General features: G+C 42.3%; 1 protein-coding gene across 6 annotated transcripts in view; it reads left to right on the top strand.

Moving 5' to 3' along the window:
- The window catches only part of CENPI (centromere protein I), a 57,414-nt gene extending 44,690 nt beyond the window's left edge, over positions 1-12,724 (top strand). For 4 of the 6 annotated variants that reach the window (XM_020963426.2, XM_020963425.2, XM_020963424.2 and 1 more), the window contains 2 exons: positions 5,829-5,870; positions 7,325-12,724. In XM_020963426.2, coding sequence (XP_020819085.1) covers positions 5,829-5,870; positions 7,325-7,486 — 204 coding nt within the window. In that variant the 3' untranslated portion in view covers positions 7,487-12,724. The remainder of the gene's footprint in view (positions 1-5,828; positions 5,871-7,324) is intronic. The other 2 variants (XR_013483663.1, XR_013483662.1) reach the window with 2 other exon arrangements.
- Positions 12,725-17,746: the final 5,022 nt, after the last annotated feature.

Here is a 17,746-nt window from a genome sequence, read left to right as displayed (position 1 = left end):
CTGAAAGAAGCAGCCTTTCCTTTCTGTTTACAGTGGTAGAGAGGAACATGTATGCCAGGGGTGGGGAACCTGTGGCCTCGAGGCCTCATGTGGCCCTCTAGGTCCTCAACTGTGGCCCTTTGACTGAATCCAAGTTGTACAGAACAAATCCTTTTATTAAGGGGGTTTGTTCTGTGAAGTTTGGACTCAGTCAAAGGGCCGCACTTGAGGACCTAGAAGGCCACATGGGGCCTTGAGGCCGCAAGTTGCCCACCCCTGAATATGTACCTGCCACAATCATGCCCCTGGGTTTTAAGGAGTTGTAATTGGGAATATACTTGGGGAGAGGGGAAAGCATTGTTTGAATGTTTAGGAACTGTCTGTCAAAATAAAATATATCAAGAAGAAAGCACCATTTTGAGTGCAGGCAAACAGACTTTTGGCTGTAGGATCAAAAGTTCACCTTTTTCAGAAAATCAGATGTTGAATTTTAATATGCTTAAGGAAATAGTGTTGGGTGGTTAAAATGCTTAATCGAGGACTGTTTCTTTTTCCAGCACTAGAGGGCACTGTTCTTTAACAAATGGAAACCTCCTTTTTGTAGTTAACAGGTGGTTCCATATGGGCTAAGAAAATATTAGGCCTTAATGCTAATCAGTCTTCTAAGAGGGCTGCCTTTGAACTTCAGTCACCAAGAACTTAGCATCTATATGCCTTAGTTCTAGGGGCTGTGTAAAAGGTATGTAGCTATATTAATAGGGGCTCTTGTTGATTTAATTTCGGTACTTTTTAATCAGCCTTGAATAATCCCTGGAGATGTACCAAGTTAACTAGCTTCTCTGTACAAGACTTAGTGGAGCAACAACTTAAAAGCTTGGCTAATTCGTTTTTCAAGGCTTCAAAAACTAGTCACGTCCCCAGCCATCAGTGGGAGTTGTTCAGATCTGTGAGGGGTCTGTGTTTCTGAATATTTTGCTGCTCCAGGCCCCCCAATTAAATGATCTACAACCATTTCATAACCTCCTACGTTGTGCTAGGGACACAGCGACAAGAGTGCTAGCAGGCTCTACCCTTAAGGTGCTGAAAGTTTATCAAGGAAGACTCTGTGTGTCTGTGTGTGAGAGAGAAAACAAAATATATACCAAATACATACAAAATGATTCAGGTGGAAATGGGAAGCATTAGCAACTGGGGTAGGGCAGGGTAGGGCAGGGCAGGGACGGGACCAGGAAAGGCTTCATGCTACAGGGAACCAGGAAGTTGAAGACAAGATGGCTGTGAGGATGGAGGACCTCCCAGGCTTGGAGGGACAGCCGGTACAAAGGCTCCAAGGTAGGAGATTTCTGTGTGATTGAAGAGCAAAGCAGCCCACTTTGGCTAGACTGCCAAGTGCAGAAAGGCAAGTGATGGCTAATGGAGCTGGAAAGGTGGGTTGGCAAGTATTTTACATGCCAAACCAGAACTTGTATTTGTGGTGGTAGCTGGGAACTGTTGAAATGTGAGTTTGGCAGACTGACATGGGTTAGAGCTTTGCTTTAGGAAAACAACTTTGACAGTGATGTAGAGAATGGATTGAAGAGGTGGCTTAGCAGGGTGGCCAATTAGGAGGCTCTTGTAATAGCCCTAAGTGAGAGATGGGAAGGGCCTGAATCAAAGCAGTGGCCATGTTAGCAGAGAAAAGGAGACAGATGTGAGAGATTCTGTACTGCTCAAGTGCATGAGACTTGGCCATTGATTGGCTATGTGTGTGGAGAGAGGGGGGAGTCAAGGATGGTTCTGAAGTTGTAAACCTGGATGACTACGAGAAGCTTGGTAGTCTTTATAAAGGCAGGGAAGCTTAGAGATGGAGCCAATTTTTGTGAAAATCTGAGAGTTCTCTTCTGAGCATGGTGAATTTGAAATGCTTCTATGACATCCAGTCGAAATATTGAAGAATCATTTGGGGAAATGGGACGAGAAATGTTGACACAGACTAGAGCTACGTCTGGGAAGCATCTGTGGAGAGATAATATGTGCCCACAGGCGCTGATGAGTTCACCAAGAGAGAGCATTCCCAGGACAGAGCCCTGGGGTGCACCCAGAGTTAAGAAGTGGGGTATAAATAATGATACAGCAAAGGAGACTGAAAAGGAGCAGTCATAGAGACAGAAGGAGAATCTGGAGAGAGCTAAGGCCCTGGGAGAGAGAGAGACAGAGAGAGAAGAGAAGAGAAGAGAAGAGAAGAGAAGAGAAGAGAAGAGAAGAAGAGAGAGAGAGAGGAAGAGTGAGACAGAGAGGAAAAGACGGCGAGGAAAAGAGGAGAGAGAGTGAGACAGACAGGGAGAGGAAGAGAGAGAGAAAGGAAAAGACAGAAGAGGAAGAGGGAGAGAGAGAGAGAGGAGAGGGAAAAGGAAGAGAGATAGAATGAGACAGACAAAGAGAGAGGAAGAAGGAGATAGAGTGAGACAGAGGAAGAGAGGAAAAGACGGAGACGAAAAGAAGAAGAGAGAGACAGAGAGAGAGAGGAAAGAGAGGGAAGAAGAGAAAGAGGAAGAGAGGAAAAGAGGAAGAGAAAGAGAGAGAGAAAGGGAGAAGAAGAGGGAGAGAGAGAGAGAGGAAAAGACAGAGGAGAGGAAGAGAGAGATAGAGTGAGACAGAGACACAGAGAGAGGAAAAGACAGAAAGGGGAAGAGAAAGAGTGAGAGAGAGAGAGAGAGAGAGAGAGAGGAAGAAGAAAAGAAGAGAGAGAAAGAGAGAGAGGAAAAGAGGAAGAGAAAGAGAGAGAGAAAGGGAGAGGAAGAGGGAGAGAGAGAGTGAGACAGAGAGAGAGGAAAAGACAGAGGAGAGGAAGAGAGAGATAGAGTGAGACAGAGAGAGAGGAAAAAGAGAAGAAGAGAGAGGAAAAGACAGAGAGAAAGAGGAAGAGAGAGAAGAGAGAGAGAGAGAGAGAGAGAGAGAGAGAGAGAGAGAGAGAGGAAAAAGAGAAGAGAGAGAAAGAGAGAGAGAGGAAAAGAGGAAGAGAGAAAGACAGAGAGAGAGAGGAAAAGAGGAAGAAAGAGTGAGACAGAGAGAGGAAGAGAGAGTGAGAGAGAGAGTGAGACAGACAGAGTGAGACAAAGAGAGAGAGAGGAAAAAGAAGAGAGAGGGAGGAAGACAGTGAGACAGGGAGGAAGAAAGAGAGGAAAAGAGAGAGGGGGAAAGAGATAGAGTGAGACAGAGGGAGAGAGAGAGGAAAAGAAGAAGAGAGAGTGAGACAGAGACAGAGAGAGAGAAGAAAAAAGAGGAAAGAGGAAAAGACAGGAGAGAGAGGAAAAGAGGAGGATAGAGAGTGAGACAGAAAGAGGAAAAGACAGAGGGAAGAAAAGAGAGGGAGAGAGAGATAGAGAGAGACAGAGGGAGAGAGAGAGGAAAAGAGGAAGAGAGAGAGAGTGAGACAGAGACAAGGAGAGAGGAAAGGGGAAAAGACAGGAAAGAGAGGAAAAGAGGAGAGAGTGAGACAGAGAGAGAGGAAGAGGGAGGGGAAAGAGAGGAGAGGAAGAGAGAGAGTAAGACAGAGAGAGAGAGAGAGAGAGAGAGAGAGAGAGAGAGAGAGAGAGAGAGAGAGAGAAAGGGAGAGACAGGGAAGAAGAGGAAGAGAGAGAAAGGGAGAGACAGGGAAGAAGAGGGAGAGAGAGATATAGAGTGAGACAGACAGAGAGGAAAAGAGGAAGAGAGAGACAGAGTGAGACAGACAGAGAGGAAAAGAGGAAGAGAGAGTGAGACAGAGAGGAAGAGAGAGATAGAGTGAGACAGAGACACAGAGAGGAAAAAGAAGAGAGAAAGAGAGGAAAAGACAGGGAGAGAGAGAGGGAGACAGAGGAAGAGAGAGAGGAAAAGAGAGAGGGAGAGAGATAGAGTGAGACAGAGACAGAGGGGGAGAGAGAGAGGAAAAGACAGGAGAGGAAGAAGAGAGAGAGTGAGACAGAGAGAGAAGAAAAAAGAGAGGAAAGAGGAAAAGAGAGAGAGGAAGAGGAAAAGACAGAGGAAAAGAGGAGGAGAGAGAGTGAGAGAGAGAGGAAGAGAGAAGAAAGGAGAGAGGAAAAGAGAGAGAGTGAGACAGAGACAGAGAGAGAGAAGAGAGAGAGGAAAAGAGGAGAGAGTAAGGCAGAGGGAGGGAGAGGGAGAGGAAAGACAGGAGAGGAAGAGAGAGTGAGACAGAGAGAGAAAGGAAGAGACAGGGAGGAAGAGGAGAGAGTGAGACAGAGGGAGAGAGGAAGAGAGAGATAGAGAGTGAGATAGAGAGAGGAAAAGACAGAGAAAAAGGAAGAGGGAGGGGAAAGACAGAGAAGAGGAAAAGAGGAAGAGAGAGAGACAGACAGGGAGGAAGAGGAAGAGAGAGAGTGAGACAGAGGGAGAGAGAGAGAGGAAAGAGATATAGAGTGAGAGAGAGGAAAGAGAGAGGAAAACACAGAGAAAGAGGAAGAGAGAGATAGAGTGAGACAGAGAGAGGAAGAAAGGAAAAGAGGAAGAGAGAGAGAGAGGAAAAAGAAGAGAGAGGAAGAGAGAGATAGAGTGAGACAGAGACAGAGAGGAAAAGAGAAAGGGGAAGAGACAGAGTGAGACAGAGACAGGAAGAGAGAGAGAATGTGTTCAATCAAGAAGGATGAGAGTTGAGAAGCAGCTGTTCGATTTGGCAGTTGGAGGTTTATTGATGACTTTGGAGAGAGCAGTTTCAAGTCGTGATGCAAATAGAAGCCAAATTGCAAAGGATTGAGGAGTAAGGAAAGGAAGTGGGGGCAGAGTGTAGATATTTTTTTCTAAGACTTTGGTTCGAAAAGAGAGGAGAGTAGATTGAGGGGATAAAAAAAAAGTGAAGGTTTTTTAAAGATTAGAGACATCTAGGCATTTTTTTATGGATCAGGGAATAAACCAGTAGATAGGAAAGATAGCAAATTAAGGAGAGGGGATGATTGTGACAGCAGACCTGGAGAGGTAACTGGATCAAGCAAGCGGGTCAAAGGGTTCGCCTTGGCAACAAATGCTGCCTTTTCATCAGACTGAAGGAGGAGAAAATAGGGGATGGTGTTAAGGGGAGGAAGATATAGAAAAGTGGCCATTGCTAGTGAATGGCCTCTTCTCAGTGAAGTGTGGGTGAAGGAGAGCAGGAAAGGGTGGCATGGAAGGCTTGAGGAAAGAAGGAGTTTGAAAAGGCTGTTCTAGAGAGTTCAATAGAAAAATCGATCAGGAAGGAGTAAAAGGACTCCCTTGCTGCTGTGAGGGTTCAGTTAGATGACAGAAATGTGTGCTTGGACCCAAACAGGATGCTCAGTGACTTCTGTATCCCAATGTTGCCTTCAAACCTTTGTCACCAAATATTCATCTGGTCCATGCTTAGCTCCAGCCCAGCTTTCACAGAATCACGGCAAGGCTGGTAGCCTCCATTCTTTTCTCCGTCGTCTCTCTTGTTTAGCTTGTCTTCAGGACTTAAAAGGGATGTGAAACTAGGAAAACTGGAGTTAATGTCCAAGAGGAACCCAAGAAAGAGTGCACGGTACAACCTTTGCCAGCAGCAAGAAGGAACAGTAGCTTAAGAAGGCTCGATTTCCTTTTTTTACATGCTATATTGATGCCTTTTATATTTATCTTGTAATTTTGATGCCACATTGGATTCTCCTTTGTATTAAAGGAAGTTTTTTAAGGATAAGCACCTGATACTGTACCAGAATCTGAAAAGAGCTTTTTTTTTCAGACCTCATGGATACCCTCCCTCTTCACCTTGTTCATTATCTATTCTTTGAGATCTTCGATGATTTTTAAGTTATTCAAAATTGGGAGAAGCCTGAATTAATTTTCCTGTGATTTAGCTAACAGACTATTTTCTCCTCTTTAAGGGATGGCCAAACGAAAAGGAACTTTCTTTGTCTTCCATTCAGGTAAATGCTAAAGGAAATTTCAAATTTTAAACAAATGCATTACCTTTTTTCAGAGGTATCTTATTGTTTATTTTTTTAAATGTTTCTATCACTTCCCAGTTATTCTCCTAGTATGTTTCCGCCTCACCTCTCCCACCCTGCTTCTTCACCCAAGAAAAGATTGTCTTGTAGTAATGAATTGAGTTATAAGTACGGTTAAGTAAAACACACACACACACACACCCCTCTACACCTATGTGTGACACCGTACAGTTCTTTCCATACATCTAACCCCCGACCTTTCTGCCAACAATTGAAGGGCATGCTTCAGCATCAGTCCACTAAAGTAAACATTATCCACTGAATCGGTCAGTTTAAAGGTCTTTGAAAAGCCTGCTTTTTGTGGTCAGTGGCCACATTTTGGGGTACAGGATTTGCACGTAGAAATTTTGCAGCTATCCAGTAGCTTGACTTTTGCTATTGGCAGCTCCCATCTCTCACTTTGCACGTGTTTGTGTAAGATGTGTCTAGACAGTAATACACCTGATTACAAAAACTGCACGGGTCATGGTGCTTTACAGTCATCTCCTGTGAATGTACAAATGCCTGCATCTGCATGAGCTGCTGTAACCGTTAAGTTCCTAGTGCTTGGGGAAAATGTCTAACTCGCATCTCACAGTGCTGTGTTTGGCTGGGCACTTAATAAATGCTGTTGGAGTGACAAGCGCCAGTTGGCTTGGCGAGCATTTCTGGGTTCAGTTTAACTTAGTAACTTTGTTCCTGTGAATCCAGCCCATCTGTGGTTCGATTTTAATATGCATACATGTCTTAAGGACTGGTAAAAATACTTAGCACCAAGTGGGGAGGAAATGGAGAATAATTTATACGATACCAACGGCATCATAAAAAAAGAGTTGAGAGCCAATCGGTGCAGTAAAGACCCCTGCTTCAAGAGCAGCAGTAATGTGGCAGGCTGCCTACCTCCTGGCGGAGGGCAAGAGGCTCAAGGTGTAGAATGAGGCAGGCGCTCTGGGATGTGGGCACTAAGGGCATTTCTTTTGCTTGACTCTGCAGGTTTTGTTTTTCTTGTGATCTCTTGAGGTGGTGGAGGGGGTGAGGCTAGCGATAGGGTCACTGAAAGGTGGGTGGGAGTGGAGGAAGGCAAAGAAAAAGAGCAGTGAATCATTTAAAAATTCCCTGAAGAAAACAGAAGGAAGGTGAATAGACAGCTGTAACAAAGCAAGCCAGCTTGGAAAATAGCACATGGAGTTTAGTCTGTATCCGGAGGGAGAAGGACACCCCTCTGCAAGCTCCTGATTGGCAGCTTAGTATATGAACATGTTCATCTTATTTGGTGTTAGGTTCAGAATATTTTAAAATGACAGCATTCCAAGATATAAAAGAGGGAAAAGAGAAAGTTTACACACCTTTTTTTTTTTAAATAATCTGTTACTGTGCTTTTTCTCTGCCTGCAGAAAAAGAAATGGAACTGGTACTTGGACTATCTCCTTTTGGAGGAGCTGCATGGCCTTCACCTTTTCATGGAGAGCAGCCTCGACATTGCTGACAGTGCCTCATCAGCCCACACACACCCTGCTCACAAGACGCCAAAGACTTGCATGTCAGAGCCCGTTTGAGCTTAGCACAAATGCAGCTCACCACACGGCCTTCCTTGGGTTTCCAACAGACTGTCATCAGCAAGAGTAGGAAAGGAACACTCAAAGGAGCCTTTAGTGACCAGGGAGGGATTTGATGTAGATGGCTTGATTTTTAAATCAGGAGTTGATTTCTTCACTTCCTTAGTGAAAATATTTTAATGAATAGTGGGCACTTAATTCAGTTCATCTCTCTTTCCTCCCCACCCCCTTCCTTCTCTCTCTCCTCTCTCTCTCCCTCTCTCTCTCTTTCCCTCTCCCTCCATCCCTCCTCTCTCCCTTTTTACTGCCAGGGTTTAGTATGGTCAAAGTGATTTTTTTCCATTTGCCTCCCACCAAATCATGTGTAGTGAAATTTCTATTATGTGGTGGACTTTTAGAGATATTTTTGTATGGTGCATTGTAAGATGCGTTTCTGAAGGAGAGCTTTGTACAGATAATGGGAAGCATCATTGGATCAGCTAATATTGACACACAATACTCAGCCACTGCAGTGAGCCATGGATGACAGCAGACCTCATCCCTAATACGAGGCTCCAGCATGCCACTGAGCCCAGAAGGCGGCAGCGGCTGCTGCCTGGACCGTCGATATGGAACAGTGGGGAGGCCATGTGGATAATCCTTTCAAGATTATCCATTAAGAGCTTTCTGATTCAAGCAGTCTGATTTCCTAGAGGTCACAGATCCAGCATGCTGTGTGCTGTGCCAAGATTTAAGTGCAGAGGAAGTTAGACTAACCATTTGACTTTTCAGAATGATTGTCTTGAAGGTTTTCTTTTTTTCCACACTGATCTGTTCAAAACAGCCACAGTGTTATGCAAAAAGTACACGGTCTATCCAATTTTGCTTCAGTGCTCCTCTTTTACTGCCATTCAAGTCTTGGAAAAAGATGCCTTGAGTTGGAGGTACGTGGTCCCTTGGTACGTTAAAAAAGAAAACCGTTTTCCCAGTCATATTCAAAGATTTTGTGTATATGAGAGGTATGATAGCTCTGGCTCCGATACAGAATCTTTCTCACTTGTTTTCTACTATTAAGCCCCACTTTTTAAAGAGAACTTACTGGCTTTATAGAGCCTGGCCCCTCCGTCCACATGGATTTGATTGTCCCTCAAATGGGAACAACTTCAAATGGAGGTGATACAACATTTATCAGTGGTTGATTCCAATGGAGATTACGTCCAAGCTTAGCTGCCTGCAGGCCATTGAAGAAACCTTTCCTTCTCCAAAATTAGTACTTGAGGATCACTTTTCTTCTGGGGCTCAGCTTTGTGTTGACTAGACCATTCTCTGGGCACTGAGTTCTCTGATTTGGAGAGCTTATGTGGAAGTCTGGGTGAAGACTGACACCTTGATATAACAGATTGGACTATGCAGACAAGCCAGATCTGGTCACTTAAAGATGCCTGTATTGAAAAGCTTTCTACCAAAGAAGCAAGGTTCAAGTAAGAGTGATGTTTGTGGAATTAGACCAAGATTGAGTAGTGCTTAGGTGAGCGGCATGCCCTGTGCTCCTCACACTAGCATATCATACAACAGGAGCATCACAGAAAGTGATCCACAGATCGAAGGCCTAGAGGTTTGCTTCTGAGTGTTTTTGCCCTGATGTGCCATGAAGAACAGAAGGTGAATGTGCAGATAGGTGCCTGACACCTTTGCAGAGTGCTTGAAGAAGTGCTGTTAGAACTGTGCCGAGGGAATAGCAATCAGATTTGGATGAAATGGTAATGGCTGACAAGATAAAGAATGATAGAAAAAGGAAGCACTAGATACCATCTCCCAAAGTAGTAAAAGGCCACATTTTGCTTCTAAACAGAACAAGAATTTTCTCCCAGCTTAACAACGTAGAAACCTTGACAAATTCATTGATGCTGTGACTAAAACAACCTTGCCCTCGGTGGAATGTGGGGATATCCAAGGGACAAAGTAACTGTACAGCAGCAAGATAGCGAGGCAAAGAGGGGTGACAGCTTTAGCTGCCCAGAAAGTGGTAGAGGGAAGATGGAGAGCAGGTGAAACTGCTATGTGATGTTCATGTAGAGACAGAGTAGGGGTCGCACTGCAAATGAAGCACTTCCTCTTTGAGGTAATGTCCAGATGCCTTTAGTATTAAGTATAAAATTGGATTATTAGTCACATAGAATGTTTTAAAGTGTTTTTAAAATTATAGGGGCAGCTGGGTGGTGCAGTGGATAGAGCTCTGGCCTTGGAGTCAGGAGGACCTGAGTTCAAATCTGGCCTCAGACACTTGACACTTACTAGCTGTGTGACCCTGGGCAAGTCACTTAACCCCAATTGCCTCACCAAGAAGCAAAAAAAAAAATTATAACCAGTTCCTATGAAGAAAGTGTCCAGAGACTGCCTAACTTTATTTATTTCTAAACCTTTTTAAAGTGAAAAGACATTCTTATATTCTCACTTTGTGCACTTTGTTTTTTGACATAAACAAAAAATGTTATCATGTTTGAGGCATTTGGGGAATTTGTAAGATTGTATAAACTCTATGATTCTTGGTTAGAAATTCTGGGTTATATGTGATGCTCTTCTTTATGAACTCAGTATTCAAATGGATCAGTGATTGCATCATTCTGCATCGAGTAATGTAGATGGAAGACCATCCTGGGCGATTCTTGTCCATATCTTCCCCTAAATGTGCTGCGTGGGATCTGCCTGCCTCCCTTCCATTGGCATCGAATAGGTGGGTACCAGTGGAGCACTCTATTCTGGCCATCTACCTTATACACATCTCTGCTTTGTGTAAAACAAATTCCTATGGTATATGGCTCACTGGGCTAAGAATCAGAAAGACTCATCTTCCTGAGTTCAAGTCCAGCCTCAGATACTTACTAGCTTTGTGACCCTGAGCAAGTCACTTGGTTGCCTCAGTTTCTTCATCTGTAAAATGAGCTGGAGATGGGAATGGTAAAGCACGCCAGTATTTTTGCCAAGAAAACCCCAAAGGAGGTCATGAAGAGTCAGATATGACTGAAATGACTCACCATGCTTAGAGCAGGCAGAGCCTTTCTTCAGTGAAGCCACGTGGAATACTATCCCTTTCAGGTATGATTTGGACTGGACAGCCCCTGGGGTTTCTTCCAGTTTTGACATTCTGTCAGTCTATGATTTTCATAGGCTGCCGCATTCCAAAGAACACATTCCAAAGGGAGGTGTTTGGGGAAAGCAATGGGCAATCATTTGGCTGAAAATGGACTTGTTGAATATAATGAAAATTGCATTTTCCTGCTGTTCTTAGGGTTGAAAAGGCGGTCAGCCAGCATAAATACAGATCTTGAAAGTTTGTAGTAATTTTTTAAATGACGTTACAGATATGGGCCAACCTAAGAGCCATCGTATCAATGAAAGCTCAAACACAGTTTGCATTATGGCATTCATCTGTGTGTATTTTAGAGAACACTGACGTGTTTTTGTATGTTAACCTAATTATGCAAAAGGTTACTTTTTTCAAATTTTTTTATATTTCTTATATGTAAAGTTGTGTGGGAGGTAGCACGGAATAGTTTACAAAATTTATATGTAAATGCAAAAGGCAAATAGATTTGTAAACGTTCAATAATGAATAGGAGATTTTGTACTGAACTCTGAGTCAAATCTAGCTTCTGATCCAGGGCAAATCATTTAATCTCTTTGTCCTTTGCTTCCTTTTTTTTTTTTTTGGTTAATATATGGATAATAACACATCCATCCTTCAAAGTGTTAGGAAACTAAAATGAAACAGTAGATGAAAATAGTCATTGAAAAAAAAAAGAACCATATTTTTCTTGCCCTTTATAAATGTTTTTCCCCCTTGAAATATTAAGGTACATATCTCATAATCTACAGATAGAATTATGGACTATTCTAGAAGGCAGTAGCTTATGCAATAACATGTTTTTACATTTTCTTTTGGGTGCGAGTTAGTGAGAAATTGTTTGAGCCCCTGGAATCATCTTCTGGGGATTTGTACATTGTGCAACTCTGAATATAGTGACATGAGGAAATCCCTTGTTTTATATGTATGACCTGCTTTTGGGGGTTATTTATGTCTTATATTCTCCACTGGTTTTCATTTGTTGGCAACTTTGAATTATTTGAGCAGATCCTTCGATCTCATTGATGAACTCATTGTTGTGGGAGTATTCCTTCTAACTGGGCACAGTGCAGCCCATACAGCTCTCATCGTGTGATTCTTATCTGTGGCCTCTCAGAAAGCCTTCAGAGAGGACCTATTCCTGGGCTGGAGGCCTTCCTCTAGGACTTTTAAGATTTTCTGGGTCCCAGTGTAGCAGCTAGCCTCACTTTCCCTTCCTCTCATGCATGACTTGTCCATTTTCTAGTCTCATTTTTCTAGTCATACATTTCCTGGATGATAGCCTTTATTCCATTTCTTTTGTGCAAACCATACATTGATAATAGGCCTTTCCCTCTCTACCATGCATCTATCCATTGCCCTTTGGTTCCCCTGCAATTTTGATTCTTTGAAAATTGTGGTTATTTCATCATTTGCTGCCACGATGGCATCATCAGGAGAATGTTGGTATTGGGGGAAAAAAAATGGGTTTCTCTGTCAGAGAGCAGCTTGGGATTGGGGAAAGCATTCTGCAGGTTACCAAATGCCGTCTGGCCTGCTCTCTTTCTCCTGTTCAGTTGTTGGTTCAGTTCATTTCCTCTCTCCAGTATCCATCTAAGATGTACATACTGATATGTCTCTCCGACTGTGTGTTATGTCAGCTGAACAATAGGCACTCTTTCATTTGATTTTTCCAACACCTGTGGTTTTGCTAATCTCTTTTGCATGGTCATGGATCTTAGTGAGGAGGCCCTTGTGTGTTCTGGAGCTTGACGCAATCAGCACAATGTCATCTTCCAACAGGAGCATCTGGAAGACCTTGCCACCTCTAGGGAATTCTTCTACAGTTTGGATTTTACACAGGACATCCTCCATGACAGTGGCAACCACCTTTGACAAATGATACGGATTATCAGGGATCATAGAACAAAGTCATCTTCATGGTGGGATTTATCAGGGAATCTCATGTAACCTGCAAACATGCATGTGAGGCACCTGGTTGGAAAAGGGCCTTTTAGGGCTTGTTTTCCTCTGAGTCCAGTGCTTTTTTATTGTAACAAAAAAAACCCCCCAAAACAACTATATATGTATGTGTCAGTAAACACAGTTGGCCTCTTGATTTTTTTCGTAATAAAAATACTGCAGAATTAATCTAATTCATATGTCTGACCATGTCATTCCCTTCTTAAAAAAAAAAATCAGTGGCTCTCTGTTGCCCAGAGCCATAACTAGTGTGTAATGAACAAAGCTTAACCCTGTGGTACTAAGTGGGAAAGGGGGACGACCTTGTTTCTTCCCTTCAATGCTTTATTTCTAAATGGGATACAAGTAAATACTTTGTCTTAGGCACAGACTTAGGAGGATACAATATGTATGGAGAGACAAAGTATATATGAAGGGATAGAGTAATTTTAAGAGGGATGATCAGGAAAAGGCCTCGTGGAGCACTTGAGCCGTGGTTTGAATGAAACAAGGGAGGGATTCTAAGATGCAGAGGCAAGGAGTGTATCTAGACATTGGGAGCTGACCTCAGACACTCCCTAGCCGTGTGACCCTAGGCAAGGAACACCTTCTGTTTGCCTCAGCATCCTCAACTATAAAATGAGGGTAATAGTGTGTACTTCAAAAGATTGCTGTGAGGCAAAGAAAAAACAGACAAGAAAAGGCTCTTACAGTGGAGGGGAAGCAGGGGAAGGTTAGAGGGAATGAGGGAATCTTATTCTCATAGGATTTGGCTTAAGGAGGGAATAGCATACACATTCAATCGGGTATGGAAGTTTGTCTTACCCTACAAGAAAATAGGGGGAGAAGGGGACAAGAGAGCAGGGGGATGATAGAGAGGAGGGCAGATTGAAAAAGGGTGTAATCAGAAGCAAATACTTCTGAGGAGGAACAGGGTCAAAAGAAAGAATAGAATAAATGGGAGGGCAGAATAGGATTAAGGGAAATAGAGTTAGTTTTTAACAGCATGTCTACTATGGACGTGTTTTGCATGACTGCACATGTACAACCTATATTGAGTTGCTTGCCTTTTCAATGAGGGTGGGTGGGGAGGGAGGAAGAGAGAAAATTTGAAACCTAAAGTTTTAAAAACATGTTAAAAAAAAAGTTTTCACATGCTATCGGGAAATAAGAAATACAGGAAATGGGGTACAGAAATCTATCCTGCCCTACAGGAAAATAGAAGGGGAAGGGGATAAGAGAAGGGGGAAGAGATAGAAGAGAGGACAGACTAGGGGAAGGGATATTCAGAATGCATGCCATCTTGGGGTGGGGGAGGGTGACACGGGGTGAAAATTTGAAACTCAAAAACTTGTGGAAGTGAATGTTGAAAACTAAAAATAAATTTATATTAAAAAAAAGGACTGCTGTGAGGATCAAATGAGATCATGTTTGTAAAGCATGTAGCTCAATACCTGGCACATAGGTGCTACTTAAATGCTTATAACCCTTTACTTCCCCTTATCCCTTTCTCTAATTTGGTGTTAATTTTTTTGTTGTTGAGTCATTTCAGACCCTTCATGGTCCCATTTGGGGTTTTCTTGGCAAAGATCCTGGAATGATTTGCGATTTCCTTCTCCAGCTTGTTTTACAAATGAGAAACCGAGGCAAACAGTTTGGTTAAATGACTTGTCCAAGGTCAAATGTCTGAGGCTGGATTTGAAGTGAGGAAGATGAGTCTTCCTGATTCCAAATTTAGTGCTCTATCCACTGTGCCACCTCACTCTCTCTGGTGTGGATTGTCAGTCAGCTAATTATATAATAAGGGAAAGAAATCATAGTAAAAGGAAATTCACAATTATCAAAAACACTAATTTTAGCCAATAATTTAACCTTTACAGTAATGAAAAGTGAGTTGATTTTGATTTTGTTTTTAAGTAAGTCACTCTCAGTGGCACAGATAGGTAGAAATAAAGGCCTGCTATCAATTCAGAAATCAGTGGCTATTGAATAATCTATTCAGTATAAGAGCACTTCTCATCCTGCTTCAGAAATTTACAAGGGGAGTTATCACCTTTAGGACATTTTGGTGCAAATCTGTTGCCTAGCAATGATCATCATGCTGGATAACGGCTAGAATGGCGTGTAAACCCAGAACATTAGATTGTGCAGTTGCAGAAATGTCATTTGCCTCCCACCACCTTCACCTCATCCTTTCCAGGCTGTCTTGGGAAATTAGAAATGTGAAAGCAATATTTTACGCTATAATTGTAGAGTTAGAGAACGTTTATGGAAGGTCAGAAATGCTAACCTGCTTTTCTCAGTTGGTAAATAGCAGGCTTGAATATTATCCAAAGGCTTTTAGTGCCACCAAGAAAAGCAGGTGCACTGCAAGGGATTTCTAAATTACGGGGTGGATTAGTAGAGATTCCAATGCCAAATATATGTAGAGGTAAAGCCAGTATTCTCAATGCGTGTGCTCTTAAATGTTTTTTCATTAATTTTAGACTTCTGTTCACATACGTGCTCTTTAAGTAGTGAAATAAGTGATAAAAGAATAATAATCACCCATTGCTTGATATACAGTGAATTCAGCCAAAAAAAAAATAAATAAACAAAACCCCAACCCAAACCACACATATGCTGCAGACCCGCTTTTTATGAAACACACAGATAAAGCTAAACCAGTTTCTGCCTTTTCTTTAGCAGTATTGCCTCATTTTTCTACTTTAGTGTATGTGTGTGTATGTGTACAACAATCTAGTACAAACTGTTCAAGAATCCTTTCTAGAAATGATATGTACCTGTCATGTTTGCAATTCAAAGAACATTAAATGCCACTCTGCATTTTTGTGGGGAAGTGACAGGCCTTGTTTTAATTGTCAGGGTTCTTTTTTTGTGTGGGGGGGTGAAGATTACAAGAGTTATGTCCATTTTAAAACCTTAATTCCAAGCATGTATTTCAGTAAGAAATCTCATCGCACTCACTAAATGATGTTGGCCTTGAACAATTTGAAAAAAAATGTTCTTGGTAGAAAATCAAGTTAATATCCAATATTCCTTGTTATCACTTCTAGGGTGTCAGAAAGTACCATTTCTTGGCTGAATGCTCCTGGTCCACAAGGAAGAAAGGAAGGATTCAGAGACTAAAAGACAGCTTCTCCTTATGTGGAGATGATAAAAGAGAGTGAGAGAGAGAAAGAAAGAAAATAGGAGCATGCTACTTCCATGCCAATGTCCTGTTCTGCCTAGATACCACAAGCAGTGCTCTTATGTCACAGGTAAGAGCTTAAGAGCTCAGTGCCTGAGAAGATCAGGAAGAGAAACCCTCAGTCTAAATTCCTGACATCTCCCCACCCCCAAAGTGAAACTCAGGAGCACCAGTGCCAGTTCTCCAAGGTACCTCAGAAACTAGCTACGTTGGCAGCTGATCATTTTAAGCTTTTCACTGGCTCTTGTCATTTATTTATTATCTTTTGTACCTTGAGGAATTTTATCCTATTGCTATGCTTTTGGTGTTTTTAGATTGCTTTTTAGGACTATTAAATCATATTGGTTTTAGTATGTTTCCTTCTTGTGTTGTATTTTTGTTCATAGTATTTTGAGATTCTCTTCTAGTGGGGATCTAGAGTTCCTAGTCAGTAAATACATTGGAAATTGTATTGAATTTGGAGTCAGAGAATGTGGTTTCAAATCTTACCCTGTACTTAATGTCAGTGTGACCTTTGACAAGTCATGTCACCTCTCTGTCCAGTTTCCTCATTTGTAAAGGGAGGGAATTGGACTAGATGACTTATAAGATTCCTTCTAGCTCTAAATCTGGTATCCTGTGATCTTGTATTTTTGTTCAGTTGTTTCAGTCGTGTCCAACACTTCATGACCCCATTGGGGGTTGTCTTGGCAAAGATACTGGAGTGGTTTGCCATTTCTGTCTCCAACTCATTTTACAGATAAGGAAACTGAGGCAAACAGGGTGAAGTGGCTTGCTCAGGGTCACACAGCTACGAAATATCTGAGGCTGGATTTGAACTCAGGAAGAGAAGTCTTCCTGACTTCAGGCCTGGTGTTCTATTTACTGTGCCACCTAGCTGCCTCTGTGATCTTGTGATCTACCAGTATATCATCACCCCAGCATGCTGCCTGCTTTCTCTTTAGCCAGCCACTCTCCTGTATCTTGCCCCACCTCTACCCATAGATTCCCACCATCCTTTTAAGCTAGGCATGCTGAAAGCTGTTGAGCTGGCACGTTAGCTTCTGGGGGATGTAGTTCCAAAAGTCAATGTGGAATCTGCCATACACTTAAAATACTAGTTGTTTCTGTTTTTTGTTTTTTGTTTTTTGTTTAGGCAATGGGGTTAAGTGACTTGCCCAGGGTCACACAGCTAGTAAGTGTCAAGTGTCCGAGGCTGGATTTGAACTCAGGTCCTCCTGACTGCAGGACCAGTGCCCTAGCCACTGTGACACCTAGCTGCCCCCACTTAAAGGACTAGTGGTGAACAGTCTTTAGAGGTTGCTTTTAGTAGAGTCAGAGCTGACTAAGAGGTGCAGAGAATACACGATCTCATTGTGTCTACTATTTTGGGACCGAACTTATCATTTCATTGATATAGGGAACTCTGAGGGAGTAAACTCCCATTCATGTCTGCAGCTTTGGGGCATATCACACATGTCCAGTATGTGTCAGAGGCAAGACTTGAGCCTATGTCTTCCTAATTCTTATTTAGTATTTTATTTTTCTCCAGATACATGTAAAAAACAATTTTTAACATTCATTTTTAAAACTTTTGAGTTCCAAATTCTTTCCCTTCCCTTCCCTGTCCCCCCATTGTCTTCCTAATTCTGAGGGCAGTTCTCTATTCACTATACCAGGTTACCTTTCTAACTAATTTTTTTAAATGACATCTATGATACATAGAAAACTAACGGATATGTGTAAGACCAAAAGCCATTCCCCAATAGCTAAGTGGTCAAAGGGTATGAACTAACAGTTCTCAAAAGAGTTACAGGCTATCCATAGCTATATGAAAGGATGCACCAAATCACACTCAGTAAATTGGCAAAGATGACCAAAAAATGGCTATAGTCAAATGTTATAGAGGTTGGGGGGAAGATGGGCCCACTGGTACATTTTTGGTGGATGTGTGAATCAGTACAACCATTTTGAAAAGCAGTTTGGAATTATGCAAATAAAGCCACCTAAATATCCATACCCTTTGACAACAGATTTCACTACTGGG

This window comes from Phascolarctos cinereus, unplaced genomic scaffold (assembly GCF_003287225.1).
Source record: "Phascolarctos cinereus isolate Bilbo 61053 unplaced genomic scaffold, phaCin_HiC Scaffold_8;HRSCAF=390, whole genome shotgun sequence".
Lineage (NCBI taxonomy): Eukaryota > Metazoa > Chordata > Mammalia > Diprotodontia > Phascolarctidae > Phascolarctos > Phascolarctos cinereus.
The sequence above is the reverse complement of the archived record's forward strand: the minus strand, read 5'-3'. Positions and strand labels throughout refer to the sequence as shown.